Raw genomic sequence first — 22,517 nt, 5'->3', positions numbered from 1 at the left:
TCGGTTGGACAATCTGGCTGGCTGGCAGGAGAAAGCCATACCGACCCGTGTCTCTCAACTCGATCGTAAAACCGGTCATTTTAGCTTTGGCGGTCATCCAGTCATCCGTGGCCCCTGAAGCAGGATACAGTTCTGCTCCGGTGATTGAGCTATATCGGTTTCCGTTGAACGTTGCGATAGCGTCACGAACACCATCACCGAGGGCCTTGTAGAGGGCTTCATTCTTGCTCTTTGTTGTTGTCCATCCCCATGGACGGAGGATGTACTGGCCATATGAATGCCAGTCAATTCCAGCGATACGGTTGGGAAGTGAGAGGATAAATTTGGAGAGAGCTTTGGTTTCCGGTTCCGAGAACGCAGATGGACCATTGTAAGTTTCGGAACATGGGTTGGAATCTACGCCCACAACTCCGAAATGTTCGTCCCAGTTACGATTGAGATCCACACCTACGCAGTTTGAGTTCGAGTTGCTGCCTCTGTTCTTCCGCCAATACCTGTCCTGCGTACGGCTATATTCGTATCCGTCTGGGTTAGATATCGGGGTGATGTAAAACTCGACCTTGTCGAGGAAGTCGGAGAGCTGGGGGTCAGTGGATGTGATGAGCGCATTGGCAACGTACATCACCGTCGCGGAGGAAATCCATTCGCGGGCGTGGATTCCTCCGTTGAAGTAGATGCTCTTTTTGGAAGAACTTGGAATCTTGTTATTCGTAATCTTGAACGCGGGAATTTCTCTACCCTCTGTTGACGCGCCGATGCTGCCCAAGTACTTGACGCGGTCAGGATAAGCTTGCGCCCATGCTTTGACTTTGTCGACGATCTGAGAGTAAGGCTTATAGCTTGAGAAGTACGGGTCAGCGGCCAGCGCACTTGGTCCTTGTCGAATTGCCAGATGAGGTTGCTGTTCTGCTTCAAGAAGAGGAGCAAGATCGTCGATAAAGACATCACATTTTGCCCCTGTGGCCTCCAGTTGGGCTCTTTCGGTAGCAGAAACCCGAATGTCTGCAGGGTGGTTGAGACCAAGGCTGTGGGACCAGACATCAAGGTGAGATGCCTTTATGTGGGCGATCTGCGCATCGGAGGTGAGGGTACACCGAACGACTTGGTCCGATCGCGGTACCGGCTTTGCCGATGCTAATGTGGCAAGTAGGAAGATTGGCGCGATGGACGAGAGGAGATGCATGGCGAGAACACGGCAAAGGAATGGGGAGGATGAGGTTCAGAACTACTTGCAATAACTTTGAAGAAGCTATTTCTGGCTGATAAATGGGGGATTGAATTTGTTGGGTTATTTATATCCCCACCCGTGGCCCATAGCATTCTTCAGGGCCATATATAACGATTGGACATTCCAAGTGTTTTTGGAAGATGTATAATTTGTGCTGGACTCGCTGGTAATACCACTTGATCAAGTATTTGCAAGATCAAGCACCCTTGCCTTCTAATCAACGACCATGTTTTCAGTGTCCGCACATGGATCTACAATCTTGATCCGTCCTGATTGGATAGTGTGTTCCCCACACCTCTTTCACAAATTCTCCATTCTTGCTGGCTAGATGTATAAAAATGATGCTGACCACGGAGGCATTGTATTTGCCATCTCTCCTATCAGCATGGTGGAAACGTAATCCTCCTTGACAGCGCGGACTGTTCGCGCATTGGGATTGCCGAAAGAGGCTATGTAGCATCACAGCAGATGCTGCGCGTTGAGATCAGGGCCGGAGACCACTCAGGGACACCGATCACCCCGTGGAATGTTGGAGCTGGGGGGTTGAAAGGAGGCAAAGCCAAGAGATAGGCAAATGCCGTCATCCTTGTCGTGCTTTTCTCCTTGCTGCAGCGTGCCAAAGAGATCCCGTTACAGGCAAGATCGTGGACGAGTTCAAAGTTTTCGCAGCTAGCCCCAAGATAATAATCGTCCATCTCTAACTGATAAACAAGATCATCAACATGGGATGGAAGACATGCGATGGTGTCCCTTGCATTATCGCTGATCTTTGCTGCTTTGTCATCATTTCGAGGGTTCGATTCTTAACAGCGTATTTCTTGGAGAAACGCGCTAAAGGTTCTTTTTGCCTTTGCCACATCACATGTGAGTGGCTTGGACTGACTCACAAGGCGAACGCGTTTTGCAAAGTCAGCAAGCGGAGGGAAGGATCGCGACTCTGGATAACAGAATATGCAACCTCCTGATGGGGCTTGCCTCAGTGAGCCAGAAAGGAAGCATGATTCTCTTCCTATGGATGATTTTAATAAGGACGACATCAATACCTTGCAGCCGCCATATACAAAGATCCAATCAGTTTCAGGCGATGAACAAAATCAAACCCAAAATGATGATGAAGCAGGATCCCGCTGGGAGCAAGCAGAAGAACGCTTTCTGGAGCTCTTTTTTGGAAAAGAGCGTGGTTTGGGTAAAGGGAGGTTTGACTATCCCCAAAGATCATCAAAAGTCTCGTTTGACCTGACGTCCAATGTCCACTATGGACCTCCTATCCATCTCATTGACGAATCCGATGATTTGACATCGGATTGCTTTGCGACTCCTTCCTCATCAAATCGGATCATTCGCCCACGTACCGCTGATCTATCTCAGGAACAGAAAACAAGATTAAACGCATTTCGAGAACTGGATGAGCTGGTTTTTCTCAGACCGCCCTCTGCAGCCACGGGTCGCCGATTGGGTTCCGCATCAGCGGAATCTGTTCTCCATGGCGACAGGGGCCGAAGAATTATCTCTGCTCGTCGAGCTACAATGATGGGCGGCGAACCTCTTGATGATCTCTTCTTGCCAAGAAAGAGCCGGCCTCTCTCCAGAGAGACAAAATCCTTGTTCTTTAAAGTAATAGCGGATATCTTTCGGACTGCATGGACTGCACCATCGGTAGTTCCGGATCCAGCAACTGTACAGCATTCAGACAGGCATCTGGCACCTGCCGCAGACCATGCTCTGGTCCCCATCGGTACTACTGGTGGCACGGCGGGCCCGAAAGTATACGTTCGCCTACCACCTCAGCTTGGGCTCCATCGCATTCCATCTTACTACTTTGATGAAGAGGATGGGCATGTCATGGTCAGTCATATTGCGAAACAATACCCGCTGCCTAAACTTGGACGATTTTCTAAACGGCTGACTCCGTCGCCATCTAGAATAGAGGCAAGAATGGAAGGGTATCGAGGTGTCAGTATGCCAAAAATGAGAGGGGAAGAGAGGGAGGAGGAGCACATCAACGATGGTAGACCTACTCCTGCAGATGTAATACAATGGCTGGGCGACGAAGTGCCTCACATACCTTCGATTCTGTTGACAGAACAGAAGGATATCGACCGGCATTATACATCACTCCCCGACCGCCCCATTTCTAGGCCTGGGAGACGTCTTGGACACACGTTCCCAATAGATTTCTTTATGGACCACGAAGACGCTCAGCAGCAACTAGTTGATCCTCTCTCGACCCAATTGGACAAAGCCGGTGTCCGCACCAAGGGCCGAGCTCCAGGTATTCAAGCTCCAAGTGGCCCTGATACGCCCGACCCTGCATTGGCGCCTGCCATTGCCTGGCATCCATGTACTGTCCTCTCCTATGATCCGACTGACAACAGATATACTATCAAATGGGAAGAACCCCTTCCAGAACGCCGCAATCCGCCAACGCAACTTACTCGTGCCGACATCCTGCTACCTCACGAAACGCCAAATGCCCACCATCAGAAACTTTTACATGCCCATGCCATCCGTGTTGAGTTTGAATATCGTCTTGCGCTTCGCCAATGTGTTGCAATCGCACGGCCCTTTCTGAAAGATTATATAGCCAATGCGCCAGTGAGGGCGTCTGAGCGATTACTAGCTGATGAGCTAAGGAAGAGAAGGAAAGAAAGAAGACAGTGGACCAAGTTCATATGTGGTACTACCATTGGCAAGGGGGATCACGCCGGGGAGACCGAAGAAGAGGAAGATGAATCTCTTACATTTGCACCGGAGGTTCTCATTAATCTTAGGGCCGAAATTCAGAATGATTACACAAGATCTCAGATCGAAGCTGCCCTTCTTTGTAGCGGTCACTTGCAAAGGTTCCTTCCTCAGCCCCTCACTATTCCAACACTCTCAGAATTACACTGGCAAGATGAGCGGATCCGCGTCACGTCCTCCGTGAAAGGTCAAGTAGCACGTTTAGCAGCACTGCTATATCCGCGCATTGAGTTTTATCGGCAGAAATGCACCGATGCCGTGTTCTGCTTGCGAAACGAGTGTCAGAGATTATTGAAGGATGGTATTAGTGATGTCCTGCGACGTGGAGAAATCCCGTACGATTCTGAGGATCTCAACACGAGGTGTATCTTCTTTACCCCCAAAGAATTTGTTGAAGCATGCGCACACATACATGGGGAATTCGTACAAACTGTTTCGGAGCACATTGGTAATGTACTATCAGCAGCGGTAACTACGGCTTTTCGAGCGCATCAGGTAGAACCCAGGGACTCAGCGGAAACGATGTTATCAACTATGGAGGCACAAGATGCTGAGACTGCCCGCTCCCTTCTCAAATTCTTTGTCGCTGTCATCGCAAAATCGACCATTATGCCCATCTTCCGAACAAAGATAACCGATATATATAAGTCGTTCCATCAAGGGGCCATACGCATCCGAGTTGACCTCATCTTTGACTGGAACGCCGACTATAGTATTACTTTCAGCACTGACTTTGAATCGTGGAAATCTGCTCTCAACAAATCATTGTCCTGCATGCTCACCCCAATTTCATGCAAATTCCCTACTGGGCCGTACATACCGACGCCCGAGGACCACGTATTCTTGAAGGAGCTTTGCTCTGAAATGATTGACGAAGGGATTGACTCATGTCGTGATTTCGTGAACTGGCTGTCGGCTGCAATACTGCCGCGAGTTCGTTCGGCCTCGCATGTGTCAGTGCTAGATGTTGATATCGCCAACCCGGCCGAAAATATCTTAAATAAGTGCGATGCCCAATTGCGGGACATATCCATTGTTGAGAAACACTGTGCTGGTCTTGCAAAGGTAACTCCGCGTGGGATGTTTGCTGTATTCAGTGAAAACTTCCAGAGCGAGATCAAGGAATGGGTTTCGAAGACCCGACGAAGGATTTTCACCAATCTGGAAGGACTCTTGGACCGTAAAGTACAGGAAATCCATGATGTGTACACGACGTATACCACGCACCCACCCCCCGGCAACTTTGATCAAACAAAATCTGCGTCCGTATCTCTGCAGTCTCTAGATGCTGCTCTTCCTCTTCTGCAAGGCCAAACTAGCTTTGTAAAGTCACTCAAATCGTTTCTGGACGAACGACAGTGGGCTGTAGATGATGAGTTGGTGACGCGCTTCTACGACGCCTACACCATGTATGACCGTTTGACCGAGTTTGCTGCATTGAGAAAACAAGCAGTGAGTGAAGCCATTGAACGACTGAGCGCCGTTGTGGAGAAGGAAATGTGTATGATAGTTGAATTGTGGGATGAGGTGGAGGCTGCTTTGGATAAGGTACTGACCACACCAATCGGTGACGCTACAAGCAGCAGTGGTTCGGATAACGAGGAACAGGAAGAAGAGGAGGATAGGACGGAAGATGACGAGCATGAGGACGCCAGAGCACAGAATCATCCCACCACAATTACGCTCAAGTCTCTCACACCTATCTCCAAGCACATAGTAAATGCGCTTGATATCGCAGCCGTCATCATCCGCAAAGCTTCGTGTATTGATGATACTCAACGACTGTCGCAACTGCAAAACCTACATACATCAATGCACATTCGTAGAGTTTTGGTCACATGTTTACTGCAATATCGAGAAGATCTTGACCGCTGGCGATATGAGCCAATCTGTAATATTCATGCATCCGAGATTCGGAAGCGCTGTGCGGAACTACTAGAAGTTTTTACACCAACGGGCATTGCGCACCCACCTATCGCGCAGCACGCTGCGAAAGAAATAGCAGCATTTCTTGAGACGGAATACCCTATTGTGGAAGTCCTTACTTATGATTCATTCCGTAGTTGGCATTGGGATTCCGTTCGCAACGCTCTGGGCTTGGCCGATTTTGACATCACCACCACACCTCTTTCCCTTGTCACTAAAACCATCGGACGGCGAAATCTAGGGCTGACATATGAAGACCTCTTGGAAATTCTCCAAGAAGCAGAGCAAGAACAGTCTCTCTCGAGCACGCTCTCTGAGATACAAAACCGGTTTGCCCAGCTTTCCATCCAGATTATGCGGGATGAGGCAACGGGCCTGTCAGTTATCAGCCGTTTTGAGAGGCTTATCGGCGTTATTGAATCGGACTTGCTGTCGGTTGAGCTGCTGTTGGAAGGGTCATCTGAGCCAGGAATTGAACATTACGTTGACCAATTTACAGCGCTCCAAAACGACCTTCAAAGAGCTCTCAAATCTCTTACTGAATGGTCCAAAACTCAGCCACTTCTTCTCTCGACCCATTCTTTCTTTAATGCTACGGAGGTTCAGCTGGCGCTTCCATTGGAAACCAAACGATATAGAGCCGTTGAAACTACTTACCGCGCCCTCCTAGCAAAGGCTGAGAAGAACTTGGGAATGAAAGCATTGGTGGACGCTGCGCCAGATCTGGCCGAGGGATTGACGGAGATGAGGGGCGTTCTGGGATCTCTGGTTGAGGATGTTCAAGGGTGGTTAGATGGAAAGCGGATTGGGTTTCCGCGATTGTTTTTTGGCGCTGATGAGGAACTGCTGGAGCTGGTTAAGGTTAAGAGAGAACCCAAAGAGTTGAATGGATATTTGTCAAAGTACGTTCCTACGACGAGATGGGCCAAACGTTATCTATCTATGAACTAACAATATCCCACCTGTTATGTTAGATACTTTTATTTTACCTCTCTTATCCATCAGTCCTCCGCCTCAGCAGCGCAGGACCACAAAATAACCGGCATTCGATCCACCACATCCGGGACAAGCGAAGCTCTGATTTTTCGTAATTTCATCAGCACTTCCCATCTGAGCATCGAAGAATTGCTTTCCAAGATTGAGACGCAGATTCAATCCACTCTCAAGGAGATAATATTCACCGTTTTAAGAAACAAAAATAGCGACGAGGACGGTGAGGATGTTCCTGAACAAATTCGAGTTTTAGCCCACCAAGTACGACGGACGCTCGAGGTTGAAAATAGTTTGGGCATCAAAGGCGGATTGGACACCCTATTGTCGCAAACCTTGGACAAAATCAGGAAGCTAACTACCCGATCAGACAAGTTAGCCAAAATTCTTCTGACCCTTACCCTATCTCATCGTGACTGGATTCAATGCCTTTTAAATGCCCAACGCACAACGGAAAATATGAAAACGTCGCTGGAATGGCTGAATGCGCTCAAATATCACTACGACGAAGACGAAGTGACCGTGACTATCTCTCAAGATCTTTACCATGCCTCGTACGGCTTCGAATACATTCCGCCCACTGCCCGTGTGGCTCTGGGTATTTCGTCCAGAACATTCACTAACCTCTGGCCTGGATTAATTTCCAATCATGGAATCTTATCGCACGGTCCACCTGATACAGGGAAAACGACCCTTCTCCTCGAATTTACGCAAATTCTTGGTCGATTTGCGGTCGTATGCTGCTGTTCTCCGGCAGTCTCAAGTGCGGTCATGCGGAGGCTGTTGACGGGGATGGTCCTGACAGGATGTTTTCTTGTCTTCCGGCAATTGGACAGATTAAGCCAGGATTCTTTGGGCGTTTGCTTGGCGGGTCTAGAAGCGGTTAGGGAACTAACAGCTGCATCCTCACGAAAGGAACTTTCTTCTGTATCGTTTCTGGGAAGAGTGATGAAATTACCGCCGGTCGTGCATGTAAGATGTTTTGCAACGTCAGAGAAGATGGACGATGATCTGTTTAGGGGTACGGTGCGGAATCGGATGGTACCGATTGCATTACGTTTACCTGGAGTTGAAATTGTTACCGCCGTATTGCTACGGAATGCGGGGTTCAAGGATGCAGAAAGCTGTGCCGCAAAAGTTGCCGCCTTCTGGCGGGGGTGCGAGGGGCTGGGCGTACGAATGGGATCCGTGAGAAGTGTAATATCTGTTTGCCGGTATATGGAGCGGATGAGAGACAATTTTGCTGAGCTCGAAGTTGTTGCGAAGTGTTTATGGGAGTGGGGACTGCTGAAGGCGGTCGGAGAAGAAGTTGGTATATTGAGGGACGTTTTGGGAGCCGTTTTTGGATCAACCTTCGAGGCCATATCCACAGGCCCCCCTTGCAATATCCGCAATGATATCGTAACTCCCGACTGTGATCCTTTGCATATGCATCTGAAAAATGCCATCAGCGGTCTCCTCACTGCAACATCCATACCAGGCACCCACGTTCTCGTCCTTGGAGCGCCACAAACTGGTAAAACGACGACAATCCGCGCAGCTTCTCGTTTCAATTCCATGCCATTATACACGATCAATCCAACTGCACTTTCCTCGGCTCTTCTCTTTGGATCCCCATCCCAAACGGGGTTCACAAAAGGTATTTTAGAAGATCTCGCTTCAAGCCCTAATCCCGCGTGGATTCATCTCGACGGCCCGTACTCCTCCTCCTGGACCGAGGCGGTCGCCTCGTTGATGCACCCAAGCGCACTGTGCTTAAGCACAGGGAAAAGGCTAATGTTGTCCCAGAATGTAACCCTCATATGGGAAGCCGAAGATATCCATAACGTCTCAGCTGGATTTATTTCGCGATTCAGTCTCGTGCATGTGAAAACCAAGTGGACGTGGGAGGTCTGCGTTTCCGAATGGATATACCAGATACCGAAAGATCCTAAGTTCTCGCCGCTCGCTACAGCGCTTCAATGCACTTTAAAGGCTATCTTTGGCATCTATATGAAGGAATTAGTATCCTCTTTGGATGAGATTTGCCGTCTCCGGGGAATGGATCTTCAATCATCCGTTAGTAGTTTTCTGGGAATCTTACAGTGTCTCTTAGGGGAAGCTTGTCTCGAGAAAGATTGTCAAGCAGTAATTGAAGACGCCTTCTGGTACGCTGTAGTGTGGTCATTCGGGTTGGCCGTCGATGTGGAGCATCGGAAAGGATTTGAAGCCACTATATATAGACTGCTGGAAGACAACCAATCTTCCAGTCAGCTCTGGGCCGTACTCCATAGTCATCACGAAGGTCCCAGTCTGTTCCTGCTGGTGTTCAACACTGTCACTGGATCATGGACACCATCGCCCACACATAGTGTCATTTCCCACATTAGGAACCTCGCCAGTACGCTCCTTCAGCACCACAAAAGCGTTCTGTTTACCGGTGGCCCGAGTGCCGGCAAAACCTTTGCTGCGGAACGCACTCTCGCCAACCTACCAGAGCAGAAGACTATCATTCATACACACATGCTCCATCCAACATCCACTCCAGAGGAATTTCACGCTCAGTTGCATAAAACCCTTGTAAGAGATGAAGCAACCGCGGCGTACGTTCCCCCCAATAATAAAACGTTGACCCTTTTTGTTGACGATTTACATATACCTATGGCCGCGCGGCCTTCTTCACCATCTCCGGTAGCTGAGTTTTGGCGCTCCTTTCCGGATATGGGTGGATACTGGAGCAACGCTACAACTTTTAGAGCTGTAAGACGCATCTCGATCCTCGGATGCTCTGATTTGGAAGCCCCAACGCATCGTCTTGCGCGTCATTTTATTGTGTTCAGGTTCCATGATGCGGATGCGTACTGCGAAATGCGAGGATCGTTTCTGGAATGTATGCATCATCGTGGGAACAAAGTCGACATGGTCATTGATGCAACCCTCCGGTGTCACCACTTGATTAAAATGAGAATACTACGATCAGGAATAAGGATTTTTGTGCCCTCAGATGCAGCTAAAGTTCTAAGGGGCTTGATGAAAATTAGTGAGGAAGAGTGGATGAGTAGCAAGTCGCTGATGACTGCATGGTGCTTTGAGGTTGACAGAGTCTATTTGGTGAGTAATTATCCTTGCCTGGAAGCCCATTCCTGTGAGCTTATAATGACCTTTTCATAGGATCGAATAAGCCCTAGCGACACCTCGATATACCACGATATCGTCGGTCGTGTCTGTCTGCAATACTTTCACCAGACAGCACCGTCATCCAGCTTGTCATATCTGTATTCCGATATGACAACGATGGCTGTGCGTCCCAATGAACGCGACACAAACCGATCTATTTTTACGCTCGGCTTCTCACCATCAATAAGGCAGTCCACCGTATCGCTCACCCAAGCAGCATACATGGATCGAACAGCCTACCGCGGGGTCAGCGAGAAACTTATTAAGGAAGCCATATCTATATTCACCACTCAGGGAGATGCAAAAGGACTCGTAAAGAGAGACATTACCTTGTATCCTGGAGCTATCGATCATTTCTGTAGGCTGGACAGGGTTTTGGGCGATGATCAATATCCAAGTGCGCTCCTAATTGGGCATTGTCTCCACGATGTGCAAAAAGACCTCGCAAAACAAGCCTCTGCAATGCGAGGATATCGATTCCGAGAGTACAATATAATCGGCCCAGTTGATACTCCTACTTGGCGCCTCTTCATTCGGAAGCAAATCATCGACGCCGCCATTTCGCTCCAAAAAATTGTTGTCGGAATTTTTCTCCCGGCAGAATGCGCGCTCAATCCTACTTTTTTGGGGGATCTGAATGCTCTTCTTGATCGCGGCAGATCGGTCCAGTTATGGACATCGGGAGAGTACGACGATATGTTGAGCAAAATTGCACATCAGGCCAAGCAGACGGAGCGGGATGAGAGAGGAAAGATATCGCGGGGAGCGGTTCTTGGGTTGGTAAAAGGGGAGAATAGAAAAGCTTTGAGCGCGTTGGATGTTGAGAGAGAACTTAACGAGAGAACATTAACAAACTTGAAGATAGTCGTATGCGTGGATATGGCAAATCTAATGGTCCTGGATCAGCTGGGTATGCGATTTTTGCTTTTTCGTATAGCATGCGATACTTGTTCCATTCGACTGATGTGCTTTGACAGCCGAATATCCCAAAATTATCTCGAGCCTGACAATCGATATCTACTATGACTATAATGAAACATCCCTACGAACGCTGGCACAAAACTATTTCGCAGACTCAGGGCTCTTGGAGGCTGTTAATGATGAGTCCACCTCTGCCGAATCCCTAAGCACATGCACAGCGCAGATGTTCCTCGCGGTAATTCATGCAATCCAATGCGGGTCACATCCTTTCTTGAAATCAATGCCGATCAATGGCTACGAAAAATTCCTTGAACACGTCTCAGAATATTATATGAATACCAAAAACGAACTTATTTCTCAGAATCAGAAGTTCCGCCGGTGTTTGAAAAAAGTTGGTGACGCACGGGAAGTGGTGAAAACGATTGTCGACAACACACGAAGCCAACTTCAGAATCTCCCAGCATTGCTGGAATCGACAATGGCACAACTAAATGTGGTCACGAAGCAGCTTAAAGAAAAACAAATGGATGTAGAAAAATTGCGAAAGGAACTAAAGAGCGACGAAGAAAGCATAGACCGACAGTGGCGCCAAAAACAACAAGATGCTGCGGATGCGTGCCTAGCCGCTGCACGGCAGAATTTGGAACAAAGCATACGGCGCCTGCAGGCTCTTCGCAAGGATGCTTTTGAGGAATTGAAAGCTGAGACAGATCCACCACCTCCTGTTCAGTTTCTTGCCAGCGCCATCTGCATTCTGTTCGATAAGCCACAGTCGTGGACGGAAGCCCGAAAAGTCATTGCAAGTCATTCTTTTATATTCCGCATCTCATCTCTGACGGCCGATACACTTCCGGAGGCGGTACTCGATAAACTCAAGAAAATCATGGAGGAACCGACTTTCAGACCCGACCGGTGTGCGGTAGTCGGGATTGCTGCACGCGAGCTATGTGCATGGATTCAAACGCTCTATTCTTCCTCTCGTGAGGTACGACGGATCAAAGAAGAGCAATCCCAGAGCCGGTTGAATACTGCAAAACGTGTCGTAGGGTCAGCAAATGCTCACATTCGGCTATCAAAATCTCGCGATAAGCTTATAGAATCTACCGGAGAATGTGCCAACCTCCAACGGCAATATTCCATTCTTGCTAGCACTAAACGTGAGCTGGTTGGTCGCATTGCTCTCCTTCACGAAATCTTCTCTCCAACTAGCATCTTCGATGCTCACGAGCCCGGACATGCTGATCACATCTCGGAAAGTCAATGGATGCAGCAAGCGTTCCACTGCGAGGATGATACTCCTGTCTTTGAAAATCCTAAGGTCGCCGCTGCTCACAGTGATTATCAGGCGGCGCTATATGAACTTAAAACTTTAAGAGAAAGATTGGCGTCGGATGTTGAAGAAGGACAAAAGCAATTGAAAGCGATTCGCGATCTGTTCGAGTCTCTCAAGATGGAAGATATTGAAGAATTACTGGAACCTGCGGACAATCCCTACGTGTTGCAAGCGAGAGCCTCGTTGCTGGATTTATTGCAGCTACCAGCGCACTCGACACCAACTGTAGTTTACGACAAGGTGCTTATCTTATACTTTGCGGCTAAAGGTCTCATGTGATTTCACCTATATACGCCTTCTCCTAGCTACGATCTTGTAGCATTGAAACGCTACCGGTTCCAATGAAGCAGCCAACAAATGCCTTTGGTTACCATCGTCCAGTTCTATACGGTATCAGCATTTGTCGCGTATGTTGCTTGCTACTATTTTCTCACTCATCCTCGCATATCTCAAATGATCAGATAAAAACGTGGCAGCTTCCACTGCAATTACGCCTTTTGTTGCCTCACGTGCCGCAATAACGGTGTCTAACATACTTCCTGCAATCCGCTCCTTCAAAGCAAAGCATCAACGGATAATGATTTCGCTTCGTGAAGCCGAAGAAGTTGTGAAGCAGAAAAAGGCGGTGTTTGACGAGAAATGGTCTGCAGCATACGCGGGAAGAGCAGAGTTTTGGTCATTTGAAGTCATTGTGAACACCATTAAGGCATGAATTCTTCCGCGACGGCGTTTCTCAGCTGATCGTGGGATTTACCAATACCAATTCATCTGACAGGATATTCGTCGACGGCTGGAAATTGCGGATCTCACCCTAATGAAGCTCCATCTTACAGCCTCTAACCCAAACCCGTTGCTGACGAAAATTATCAAAGTTGGTTGCGCACTCGTAGGATGGAATGCGGACTTCTCCCTACTTTCGAAGTGGGTGATGCGGAATCCCACGTTGTTCTTGCGAGAAATCGCAAATGTCAAAATCGGCGACCTGAGGGTGAAGGACTTGATACAAAGCGGCTTAGAGGGAGAAAACCTTATATGCTTGCGTGCAATAGCTGTACGTCAGGTTAATCGCCTATACGTGGATATAGTAGGGGAGCTTCCGTGCCAGCTGGGATTGAAGGTGCTTTCGTTCATCGACTGCAAAACCCTTGCTCGTGGATCCTCTGTCAACCGAAAGTGGGCGGATTTATTGGCAGATGAAGAGTTTTGGAAATGGATGTCGTATCGCCGCGGATGGGGAGTCACATTTGTTTATCCTAAAGACATGGATTGGAAAGTGTTCTATTTCACTTTGGCAAACCAAATCGAAAAGCGAATAAACCTGATCGAGTCTTCCGTGAAAACGAATATGGGGGGACTTCTTGGAATCAAGTAGGATCGCGTCGGTTTAAGGCCACCTAATTACCCCCTTATCCTTATTCCTCTAGGGCCTATGCTAAGTTGACCGCTTTTCTGAAACGATTGCCAGAATATGTACAACTAAGTCGAAACGGAAGGCAATCCGCGAATCAATGGGACAACGTCATTCAGCTGGAAGTCACCAATGATGTGTTTATTGCCGCAGAAAGGGCGTTCTCCGAATACCTCGCAGAGTACGGAACCTCCGGCGCGGATGTGGTCCTACCAGTAAAACAGGCTGGTGCAAAGCATTCACCTCTTCGGCATCGCAAAGCATTTATTGCCTTGCGAGCGGCGACAGGTTTGGTCTTTCCCTCTAAAGAGGTTCATGAGTTGATTATGATTCGCGCTCGTAAGGCTGGTCTCCTACATCCGACAATAGAACGATTTCGGAAGCAACCGAGCCAATTGCGAGGGGTAGCTCTTATTACTGTAGATGTCAATATTCCTGGTACTGTACGAGAACCCTTGCATCTGTGGGACCCCCCAGTCACCGAACGTTCAAGGGCTTCTGAATCCATCTTCACGCTTCTTGCCGAGATGTTCCAAGCCACCTGTGCCTTCCATGATGGCAAAAAAACAGGAAAGTATTTGCAGTTCCAAGATCGCTTCATCAAGTCTTTGCAACAGCTGTCAAAGAAAATCCAAAGCCGTATTGATGCTCTCGGCAGCCGTAAAGAATTGTTACTGGCAAATACGCTCATGCGCAGTGGGCTTCTTGCCTATTTCGGCCCGTTATCGGATGAAAAAAGGGTTGAGCTCGAGGACGTATGGCGACATCTCATCAAGCGACATATCAATGGGCATGCTGCCAATATTCCCCTAACGAAAGATACAAGAATGCCAGCCAATTCAGCTCTCTTTAAAGTCAAGATTGTTCGACAAAATCTGACCTTGATGCATGCAACAAAACGTGACAAATGGCTTATCGACCCGAATGGTTTAGCCAAACTGATACTGGAGCAGTATGGATACCTAACATCTGAAGGAAGCGAACCGGATCGTTTGGACGCACGACGCCCGGATTTTGTAGAACAGCTAAACAGGCTAAAGGGAAGCTGGAAGCCAATTTGGATAGAAGGCCTTACTAGCAAGGAGTTGGGCAGAGAGATTTTGAAATTTCAGCAGGAGAGGCTGAAGGAGTTACGAACGAGCATTACCCAACGATCTCCGCTGGTCGTATTTGCAGATGCTGGCGTGGCAAATGAACCAATGCTCGATAAATTTCAGGTCGTAAATTTTACGCACTGTGGGACGACCCTCCAAAGCCTACTCTTTGACTTTATCATGAGCAATGCCACACCAAGCTTCAGTCAGCAGCGGAAAAGCATGCGTAAGTTAATGAATATTGATTCTACCTATGCACGTTTACCATTAATTCTTACTGAGATCCGTAGAGGCGAAGCTATCCTCCAAGAAGCACACGAGCGAAAGTTCTTTCGACGCATGCATAACCATGATGGAAACCTGCAGTATTACCGACAGCGAGGATCTCATGCACGATATCATTTTATTTCAACGTGAAGGTTATCTTGTTGAATCGATGACCGAGGCATACAAAGCATTCAAGTCAGATATTTTGCCCCAGTATAAACCATTCATGAGCCTGGCCACATTCGGGTGTGAGCTCCATACTGCGTTCAAGCGTATAAAGCTACTCAATAGTTTGTATGCCACCGATGACCAGGTCTTCACCCAAATTTTCAATGACTGTCTACGAAATGAAGTCTCGACCCTGAAAGTTTCTGCGCTTAGCGATTCCGCGGTCAATAAGGTAGCAAATGCACTCACTCTACAGCTAATGATCAAGGTCAATGATATGCTGCGGGAAGAGGACCGAATACCGGTACACTTTGTGCTAGCAACTGTGAATGCTCGTCGTCGGGGTCTAGTGAGCCGAAACGAGGTCAATCTTCTCGAAAAGGTCTTGGTGTATTTGAATGAAAACCAGTCAGAAGAGTTAAATACGGTATGCAACCAGCGACATGTCGCAAATTAAGTGGACGCTAATGATTTTATGAACACCGTTGCAGACCACTATTCTTTCTCAATTGGACAGCTGGCCAGATTTGCATGAATTCCTGACTACTGCTACACACAATGCAGAATGCGCTGCATATGACTTTTTTGAAACTACTTCGTCTACCAACGTTTGGAGTCGTCGGCTCTCTAATATGGAGAAATTTGTCGCTACCCTGTACGTATCATCATGTGCTGTGTTATGTAGAGATGGCGTATGACTGCTGTGACTAACACTCAATATGCAGGATTAATCGTCCGGATATGCTAAAACCAGTCCTTGTCAATATGTTGACGAGCTATGGCTTGCTTGTAGAAGACAGTAGTAGCGATCAGTTCATGCGTCTGCAAGGGAACCATTCCATCGTCCTGATTGTGACCGATGAATTGGCCGATACACATCGTCTGGTGGTCCAGGGCTGTGAAGATTACGAAGGGACACAGATACAGATAACTATAATGACAGAAGAAGATAAGCGTGGTATGTTTAATCTCATTTGCGTTTGCAGCATGTATGCTAATGGCAAGCAGGTGACAAGTGGAAAGACAAGGTCTCTCACGCTGCGGGAAACGGAGATTGGCTGGTTATTCACGCCGATGCGTACTGGATTGGCCAATTGAAGGCTATAATTTACATGGTGCAGAAATCTGCTGCCAGCTTTCGGATGTGGTTCCTCTGCCCGGCGTTTGTACAGGAAAGGCTCCCTGCGGATGTGCCAACCCTTGTTCGTGTTTGCTTTCACGAGAAAAATCTATCATTTCGGTAAGAGCAAGGTCGAACTCATTCATTTGGGACTACTCTCATCTTCACAACAGGCACCTCGCAAAGCATTTCTGCAAGCACTATATAGTTCGCGACAACAAGCAACCTCTCCCTGTTGATCGTTTATATTATTCCGTCATTTATGGACATGTCGGGCTCGTGGTGACAGCGAGAAGGCCCGAAACGATGTTCTCCAAAATCGTTTACTTTAACGATGTAGATTTTGACCTATCGATCACGATAATTGCAGAAGCCAGGAACAGGGGTTTACCACCGGCTATATCCGAAACATTGCTATTGGAGTCGGTGTATCTGAAGGAGGCGGCACCTAGGTATCAGAAGAAGCGCGTAGAAAGCGTCCGATCGTCCGTGCTTGCCATTTTGGATGAGTACGTTAAACCATCAGAACTCGACGTGGTCAACTATGAAAACTTCGAGAAAAGCTTTGACAATGATCAGCACCTATCTGCGCAAGAGTCCTTAGATTCAAAAATCGGCGCAGGCACGATCAATTGCCAGCGGCTACGGAAGAGGGTATCTGAGAAGCTGCAGCTGCTGCTCGACTGTCCATGCGGCCCTGCGCTACACGCCAGTGAAGCTTCCCTTTCTTCCCTTTCGATGCTGGATAAAGACTTCCTAAGTAAAATAGGAAGATTTTGGAGGACCTTACCTAGACTGCCGAGTGTTCGCCATCTTTATGAGTCAGCCTCCAGAGTTCAAAATGGACGGACACTCTTACTGAGAGAAGCGGGGCGCTACAATCTTGTCTTCCGCCGCGTGAAACAAGGGCTAGATGCAATCCTTAGTGGATGCGATACGTACGAAAGTCGGCACATTTTGAAAATTCTGACAGCTCGTCGAATACCCCACTCATGGTGTTTGGCACCCAAACATCTAGAGTACGAGATTTCATCATATTTTCAAGAGCTTGGAATTGCTGCACAATTCCTCTCAGGATGTACCATCTCGAATCCACTGCAGTTCGTCAGCGTGAAGCTACCCATATCAGTGACACAAGTGGTGCATGCTGCCATGATGGGTTATTGTAACACGCATGCGGTTCCACTCGAGAGAGTCAAAAGCTGTCTAGAATTCCACGTGGGCTCTAACGAAATGAACTGCCTGCAAGCGAAGGATACTCTCTCCGAGTCCTCGTACATACTGACAGATCTACTGTTAAGGAACGTAAGGATCCAGAATGAAGCTATTGAAGCTATAGCTCTTGGGTGCTCGTCAATCCTTCCCCCGTTGGTATTGCGATTGTATGTGAAAAATGAAGGACCCCTGACTACTGGAGCCGGTGAACCCCCAGCGACCAATATGATGAGTGAATATGAAATCAGTGTGCCTGCGCAGGTGATCAGCGACTCATCTGCCGTACACCTGGACAGTCCGGATAATAGCCTACCTGATCTATCCTTGCGTACGCGAGTTTCTCCTTCAGAATTGTATTTGCATGGCGTGACTGCCTTGTGTTCCTCGGAGCCGTTCAGTATCGCCGATCTTGAGCATTTAAGCGAGCTGAATTGGGGGAAAAGTTCTTTCCATGCCTCCTCCGCTGGCAGTGCACCCACCTTTACCCGCTACGTCACTGTCTACTTGTGCTCCACACCAGACACTTACAACGAACGAGAATATTTTTACAGTAACATACTACCTCAGCTTCAACATAAAATGTTGCGCAAACATATTCTGCTACACGTCGTGGATTTCCGTGCTGGGCACCCAAGTGCCCGTGTTAGTGAAAGTGATTATGTTCAAGCAAGTAGATGGCAAATTCGACGTGCAGACATCTTCTTATCAATTATTGGCTCGAAACTCGGCGATTCTTCTCCCGACAGGAGTCTTGAAGTTCAGGGCACGATGCAAGCGCACTCAAAATTGTGGGAAATTGAAATCGACTGTGCTCTAGAGCTACCTGTCCAGAATAGTTCGTTCATATTTTATTTCCGCGATGCCGCTTTCACCCGCTCTGTCCCAAAAAGCTTCCGATCGCTGTACGAACCAGAAAACTCAAGAGCCATAGAACGGGTTGAGAAACTGAAGCAGCAACTTTCAGAGTCCAGGTGTCCAGTTCACATTTATCAAAGCTATTTCTCCCGGATCGAAGATCGAAGAGTCAAAATGGGCGGTCTGGAAGTCTGGGGTTTACAAGTAGCCAAAGACATCGCACAATGCATAGACTTGCGAGACTTCAGTTCTCTGCCCATTGCTCCCGTCAGCAATCTGACCGATTTTTCTGGACGATCAGAGGTACTGGAACATGTCCGCCGAGCCTTCCTATCAATAAACAACAATCCAGCGGCAGAGGGCGAGGTACCAATGGAGAACACCTTGCTCCTCCATGGCGAAAGCGGCATGGGAAAAACTACTCTTCTAGGCAAGATATGCTCCGAGTTTCAAGCGAATGGTTTTCTTGTTTTGACAAATTTTGTGCGAACGTGGTATGGATCCTTTGACATCAGCCAAATGCTTCGACGATTTCAAACACAATTGTCAAAACACTTGGAGGCAGAAAGGATTGATATTGGGACCGGTACCTCGGAGCAGAATATATTAGGTTTTGCCACAAAGCTGAAGAAGGTCGCCAAGCTAGGAACAAACGTGCTTATCATTGTGGACGGGGTCGACCGCCTAAGCATTTTGGGAAGCAAAAAACAGCATGATTTCAGTTGGCTTCCATCCATTGCGGATGTCGATAACCAAACTCTGTTGCGAGTACGCTGGTTATTCAGTGCTGCTGACGAGAAGGTCCTTCCTGCCCTAAGAAAGAGACATCCTGACACGAAAAGCTGGAAACTCGGAGGTTTGACTAATCAGGAGCAGAAGGACATCCTGAGGATGCAATGCCTTCGTATGAACATAGATGTGGAACACCGGCAGGTTCAAAGTATTCTTGCCAAGATGAATCTTTCCAAGCCATTGTATCTTGCATTGCTACTCAAAAAAATCAAGCGCACTGAATTTGGCCGCACTTTCTCAAATCTGGACATACCGGTTGACGTTGCGTCCATGTTTGACCAAATGTTGAACGAATTCGAGCAGATCCATGGTCGAGATGTCATTGCTGGTACGCTCACTGCAATCGCCAGTTCTCGCTCGGGGCTACGAGAAGTCGAAATAATTGAGCTGTTGAAACTCCCATTCTTGGACTGGAATCTCATTTATGAATCTCTGAAAGATCTTCTTGCCGAAACAGAGTCGGGGCATTTGATTCCTTTCCACGAAGAGTTCACGACGGCCATCAAAAAGCGATATATCAGAAGCTCAGCCGACGTGACCCATCAGCATCGCCTTCTTGCAATGTTTTACGCATCTACCTGCATAACGGTATCCGCTGGACAGCAGCAGTGGCGAAAGTATGACTCTCATCGGGCAGTGGATATTGTTCACCATCAGTTAACGGCTGGATTTTCTCCTCATGAAACTGCGCGAGTACTTTGTAATCTGGGTTTCATTGAAAGCGCGTTTGTTGCAGGTGTTGGATATGAGGTTGTCGGCTTCATCGCAGAGGTTCTCAAGCGAGCCCAGACGGAGAGCGACAATGAGCTGATTACCCGACTGGGTGACTACAACCTGTTCGTCGAGACGTATGGGCACTATCTTCGCCAATATCCCAAAATGTGTTTTACGTTGGCCTATAATCTCCCAAAAGGAGCCTGCCCTAGCGTGCGACAGGATGCTCGGTCACGCAACAACAGAGCGCACGGCGACAGCCTGCTCGAATGTATTACGCCTTCCGAATCACATGCTGAGTCCATTATAGTGGCAACGGAAGCTACGAAGCTGATAGCAGTTACCGTACAAGTACAGAAAGCCATTGGACGATGCTGCCTGACCGTGACAGACGAGGGCACAGTCAAAGCGTGGGACATCGATTCTTACGTGTTGACCGAAGTGCTACTTCAGTCACCCTTTCCGGCAGCTTCAGCTGTTGCGTGCTGCTTCAGTCTGAATGGTGCTGAAAGGGTCGCCATTGCCTTACGCAATAAGGACATTTGCTTGTACAACCTGTCAAATGGCAAAATGATTGCCTTCGTAGAATCTTCCTATAGGGGAGGGGCCATATTTTTCTCTGAGAGTCTTGAGAGCATCTGGCAATCCGGTGAACACACGCAGCTCGAGTGCATCGACTTCGATGCTGAAGCGCCCAATAAGTCTGCACCTCGATCAGATCGTGGAGATGACGTGTTGAGTGTGTTGGACGCGGATATGCCTCCTACTCAAACAAAAGGCACCTCTGATGCAGTTATCGCTCACTCCATCGACGGGCATAGGATAGCCACGTATTCGCGCCGAAATAAAGGCATTATTGTCTTCAACGCGGTCAAGATGCGGGAAATATGTCGGTTCAACGAGGAACTTACGTCGGCAACATCTGTAGGAGCATTCTCCCTCGGGCGAGATTTATTGGCGGTAACGCGCATCGACGGTGGAATCATGATATGGCGAATTGACAATCACTCTCGATGCGCATTGATTCACACCCCCTCTGACACACCCATCCAATGCCTCAGTTTCTCCGCGGATGAAACTCTGCTTTTCTGCGGAACACCGCTCGGTGTGATCACCGTCGCAGAGGTCGAAACGGGACGCTGGATTAAGCGGGTGAATACAGGTGCATCGTGCTTAACGAACATGTGTACCGCCACCTCTCGGGGAAGGGAACGGTTTCTCTTATCGAGTGAAAACCAACTGCTTGTGTGCAACACACATAGTTGGAAGAATGAAGGAAAGATCGTGCCACTCATGTCTGTGTCCGATCCTCATCACACAAAGGCTGTTTCGCATCTGGACTTCACTCGCGGCAATAGCGCCAATAGCGGTTTAAGCTTGATATCATCTTCCAATGACAAGACCTACATCATCTGGTCTATCGATGCAAACTTTACCCAGGTCCGTCCTATTACTCAAACCACGTTACCCGACCAACCAAACTCTGTCCACGTTTCAAAGATGGAAAACTATATAGCAAGTGCCTGTGGGAATCTAGGCATTGTCTTCGATCTTCACAATCATAAAGAATCTCTGCGCATTCTACACTCAAGTCGCCTCCGTCGAGTTACCCTCAGCCGTCTGAAAACAGAGCACCATGGTCTGTGCTTGTACACTTGGGGAGTCCACGACACATTTACTGCTTGGCAACTACTCCGGCGAGCAGACCGTTCACTAACATACCACCAAACACCTCTCTTTCAGCGTCACTGCACATCTCTGCCGTCCCGCCTATTCTCTCCGGATGGCACACGAATAGCCATGGCAAACGGAAATTGCGTTTATATGGTAGATCCGCATACCGGGCACGATCTTCAGACATTTGAAACCTGGGAAGGAGAACGTGTTCAAGATTTGTGCTGGTCCGCTTCGCATCAAATTATCTACTGCTCTGCATCGAGTGTGTGGGTCAATGGCGAAATCTGGTCTTCTGGTGGTTCAGAGGGAGATAACATACAGATACAAGAGTGCCGATCGCATAAGCTAGGGAAATTATTCGCATACTCTGCTGTAGAAATGGAGGAGCAAGGCGATATCGTGAATCACACATCCTCCCAAGATGTCGGCATTATCGTTGTCATGCGACTAGATAAACCATGGAGGCATTGTTCGCTTCGTCACGAATCAGGTCGAATTGTCTTATGGAGCTTTATGGACAATCCCCGATATATTATCACTATTGCAGCGGATCACATAATGAGGGTTTGGGATATTGGGCTGGCTTCAGAGGTGGATAGTCAGCCTGATCATAATGGCAAGAACTTTGTTAGGCAAGCGAGGGCTAACGGAGAAGTATGTGCCATGGTCCCGCTTGCCAGTCAGCCTACCTCCTTGGCGGTTGGCGCCAACCAAAGGTCTATTGTCGTTGGAACCGTGGATGGTCTAGTTCTGGTATATCTCATTCGAACGCCTCATTAAACTTTTTTGTTTGTATATTGCAAAGTTTTTGTACAATACATTGTAAATAAGGACCTTTGACAGAGTATAAGTGATGTTTGCGAATGTATAACATAAATATGCGCGTAGGGGCACCCATCTGGCACACTATT

At 48.0% G+C, this 22,517-nt stretch overlaps 2 protein-coding genes across 2 annotated transcripts in view; one reads left to right on the top strand and one right to left on the bottom strand.

Moving 5' to 3' along the window:
- Positions 1 to 1,183, bottom strand: part of SPPG_06768 (uncharacterized protein) — a gene marked incomplete at both ends in the record, with an annotated part of 1,459 nt that extends 276 nt beyond the window's left edge. Inside the window, one exon of the mRNA XM_016754968.1 lies at positions 42 to 1,183. Coding sequence (XP_016605808.1) covers positions 42 to 1,183 — 1,142 coding nt within the window. The remainder of the gene's footprint in view (positions 1 to 41) is intronic.
- A 985-nt stretch (positions 1,184 to 2,168) lies between these two features.
- On the top strand, positions 2,169 to 22,449 carry SPPG_06767 (uncharacterized protein). The gene is made up of 13 exons (XM_016754967.1): positions 2,169 to 6,798; positions 6,871 to 9,976; positions 10,037 to 10,952; positions 11,020 to 12,536; positions 12,602 to 12,686; positions 12,758 to 13,002; positions 13,072 to 13,664; positions 13,721 to 15,024; positions 15,089 to 15,660; positions 15,725 to 15,888; positions 15,959 to 16,191; positions 16,242 to 16,473; positions 16,527 to 22,449. Exons 1-13 carry the CDS (start codon positions 2,180 to 2,182, stop codon positions 22,384 to 22,386), a joined length of 19,446 nt encoding a protein of 6,481 aa, XP_016605807.1. The 5' UTR covers positions 2,169 to 2,179; the 3' UTR covers positions 22,387 to 22,449.
- Positions 22,450 to 22,517: the final 68 nt, after the last annotated feature.

This window comes from Spizellomyces punctatus (assembly GCF_000182565.1).
Source record: "Spizellomyces punctatus DAOM BR117 chromosome Unknown supercont1.13, whole genome shotgun sequence".
In the NCBI taxonomy this organism is placed as follows: Eukaryota; Fungi; Chytridiomycota; class Chytridiomycetes; order Spizellomycetales; family Spizellomycetaceae; genus Spizellomyces; species Spizellomyces punctatus.
This window is presented reverse-complemented; position numbering and strand designations above follow the sequence as displayed.

What these genes read in the sequence shown, in the direction of transcription:
- SPPG_06767 (XM_016754967.1), top strand. Translation starts at nt 2,180, where the DNA reads ATGCAACCTCCTGATGGGGCTTGCCTCAGTGAGCCAGAAAGGAAGCAT. An exon ending in GGGGGACTTCTTGGAATCAA is followed by an intron (nt 13,665 to 13,720) that starts GTAGGATCGCGT and finishes TTATTCCTCTAG; the next exon opens with GGCCTATGCTAAGTTGACCG. An exon ending in GAGAAAAATCTATCATTTCG is followed by an intron (nt 16,474 to 16,526) that starts GTAAGAGCAAGG and finishes TCTTCACAACAG; the next exon opens with GCACCTCGCAAAGCATTTCT.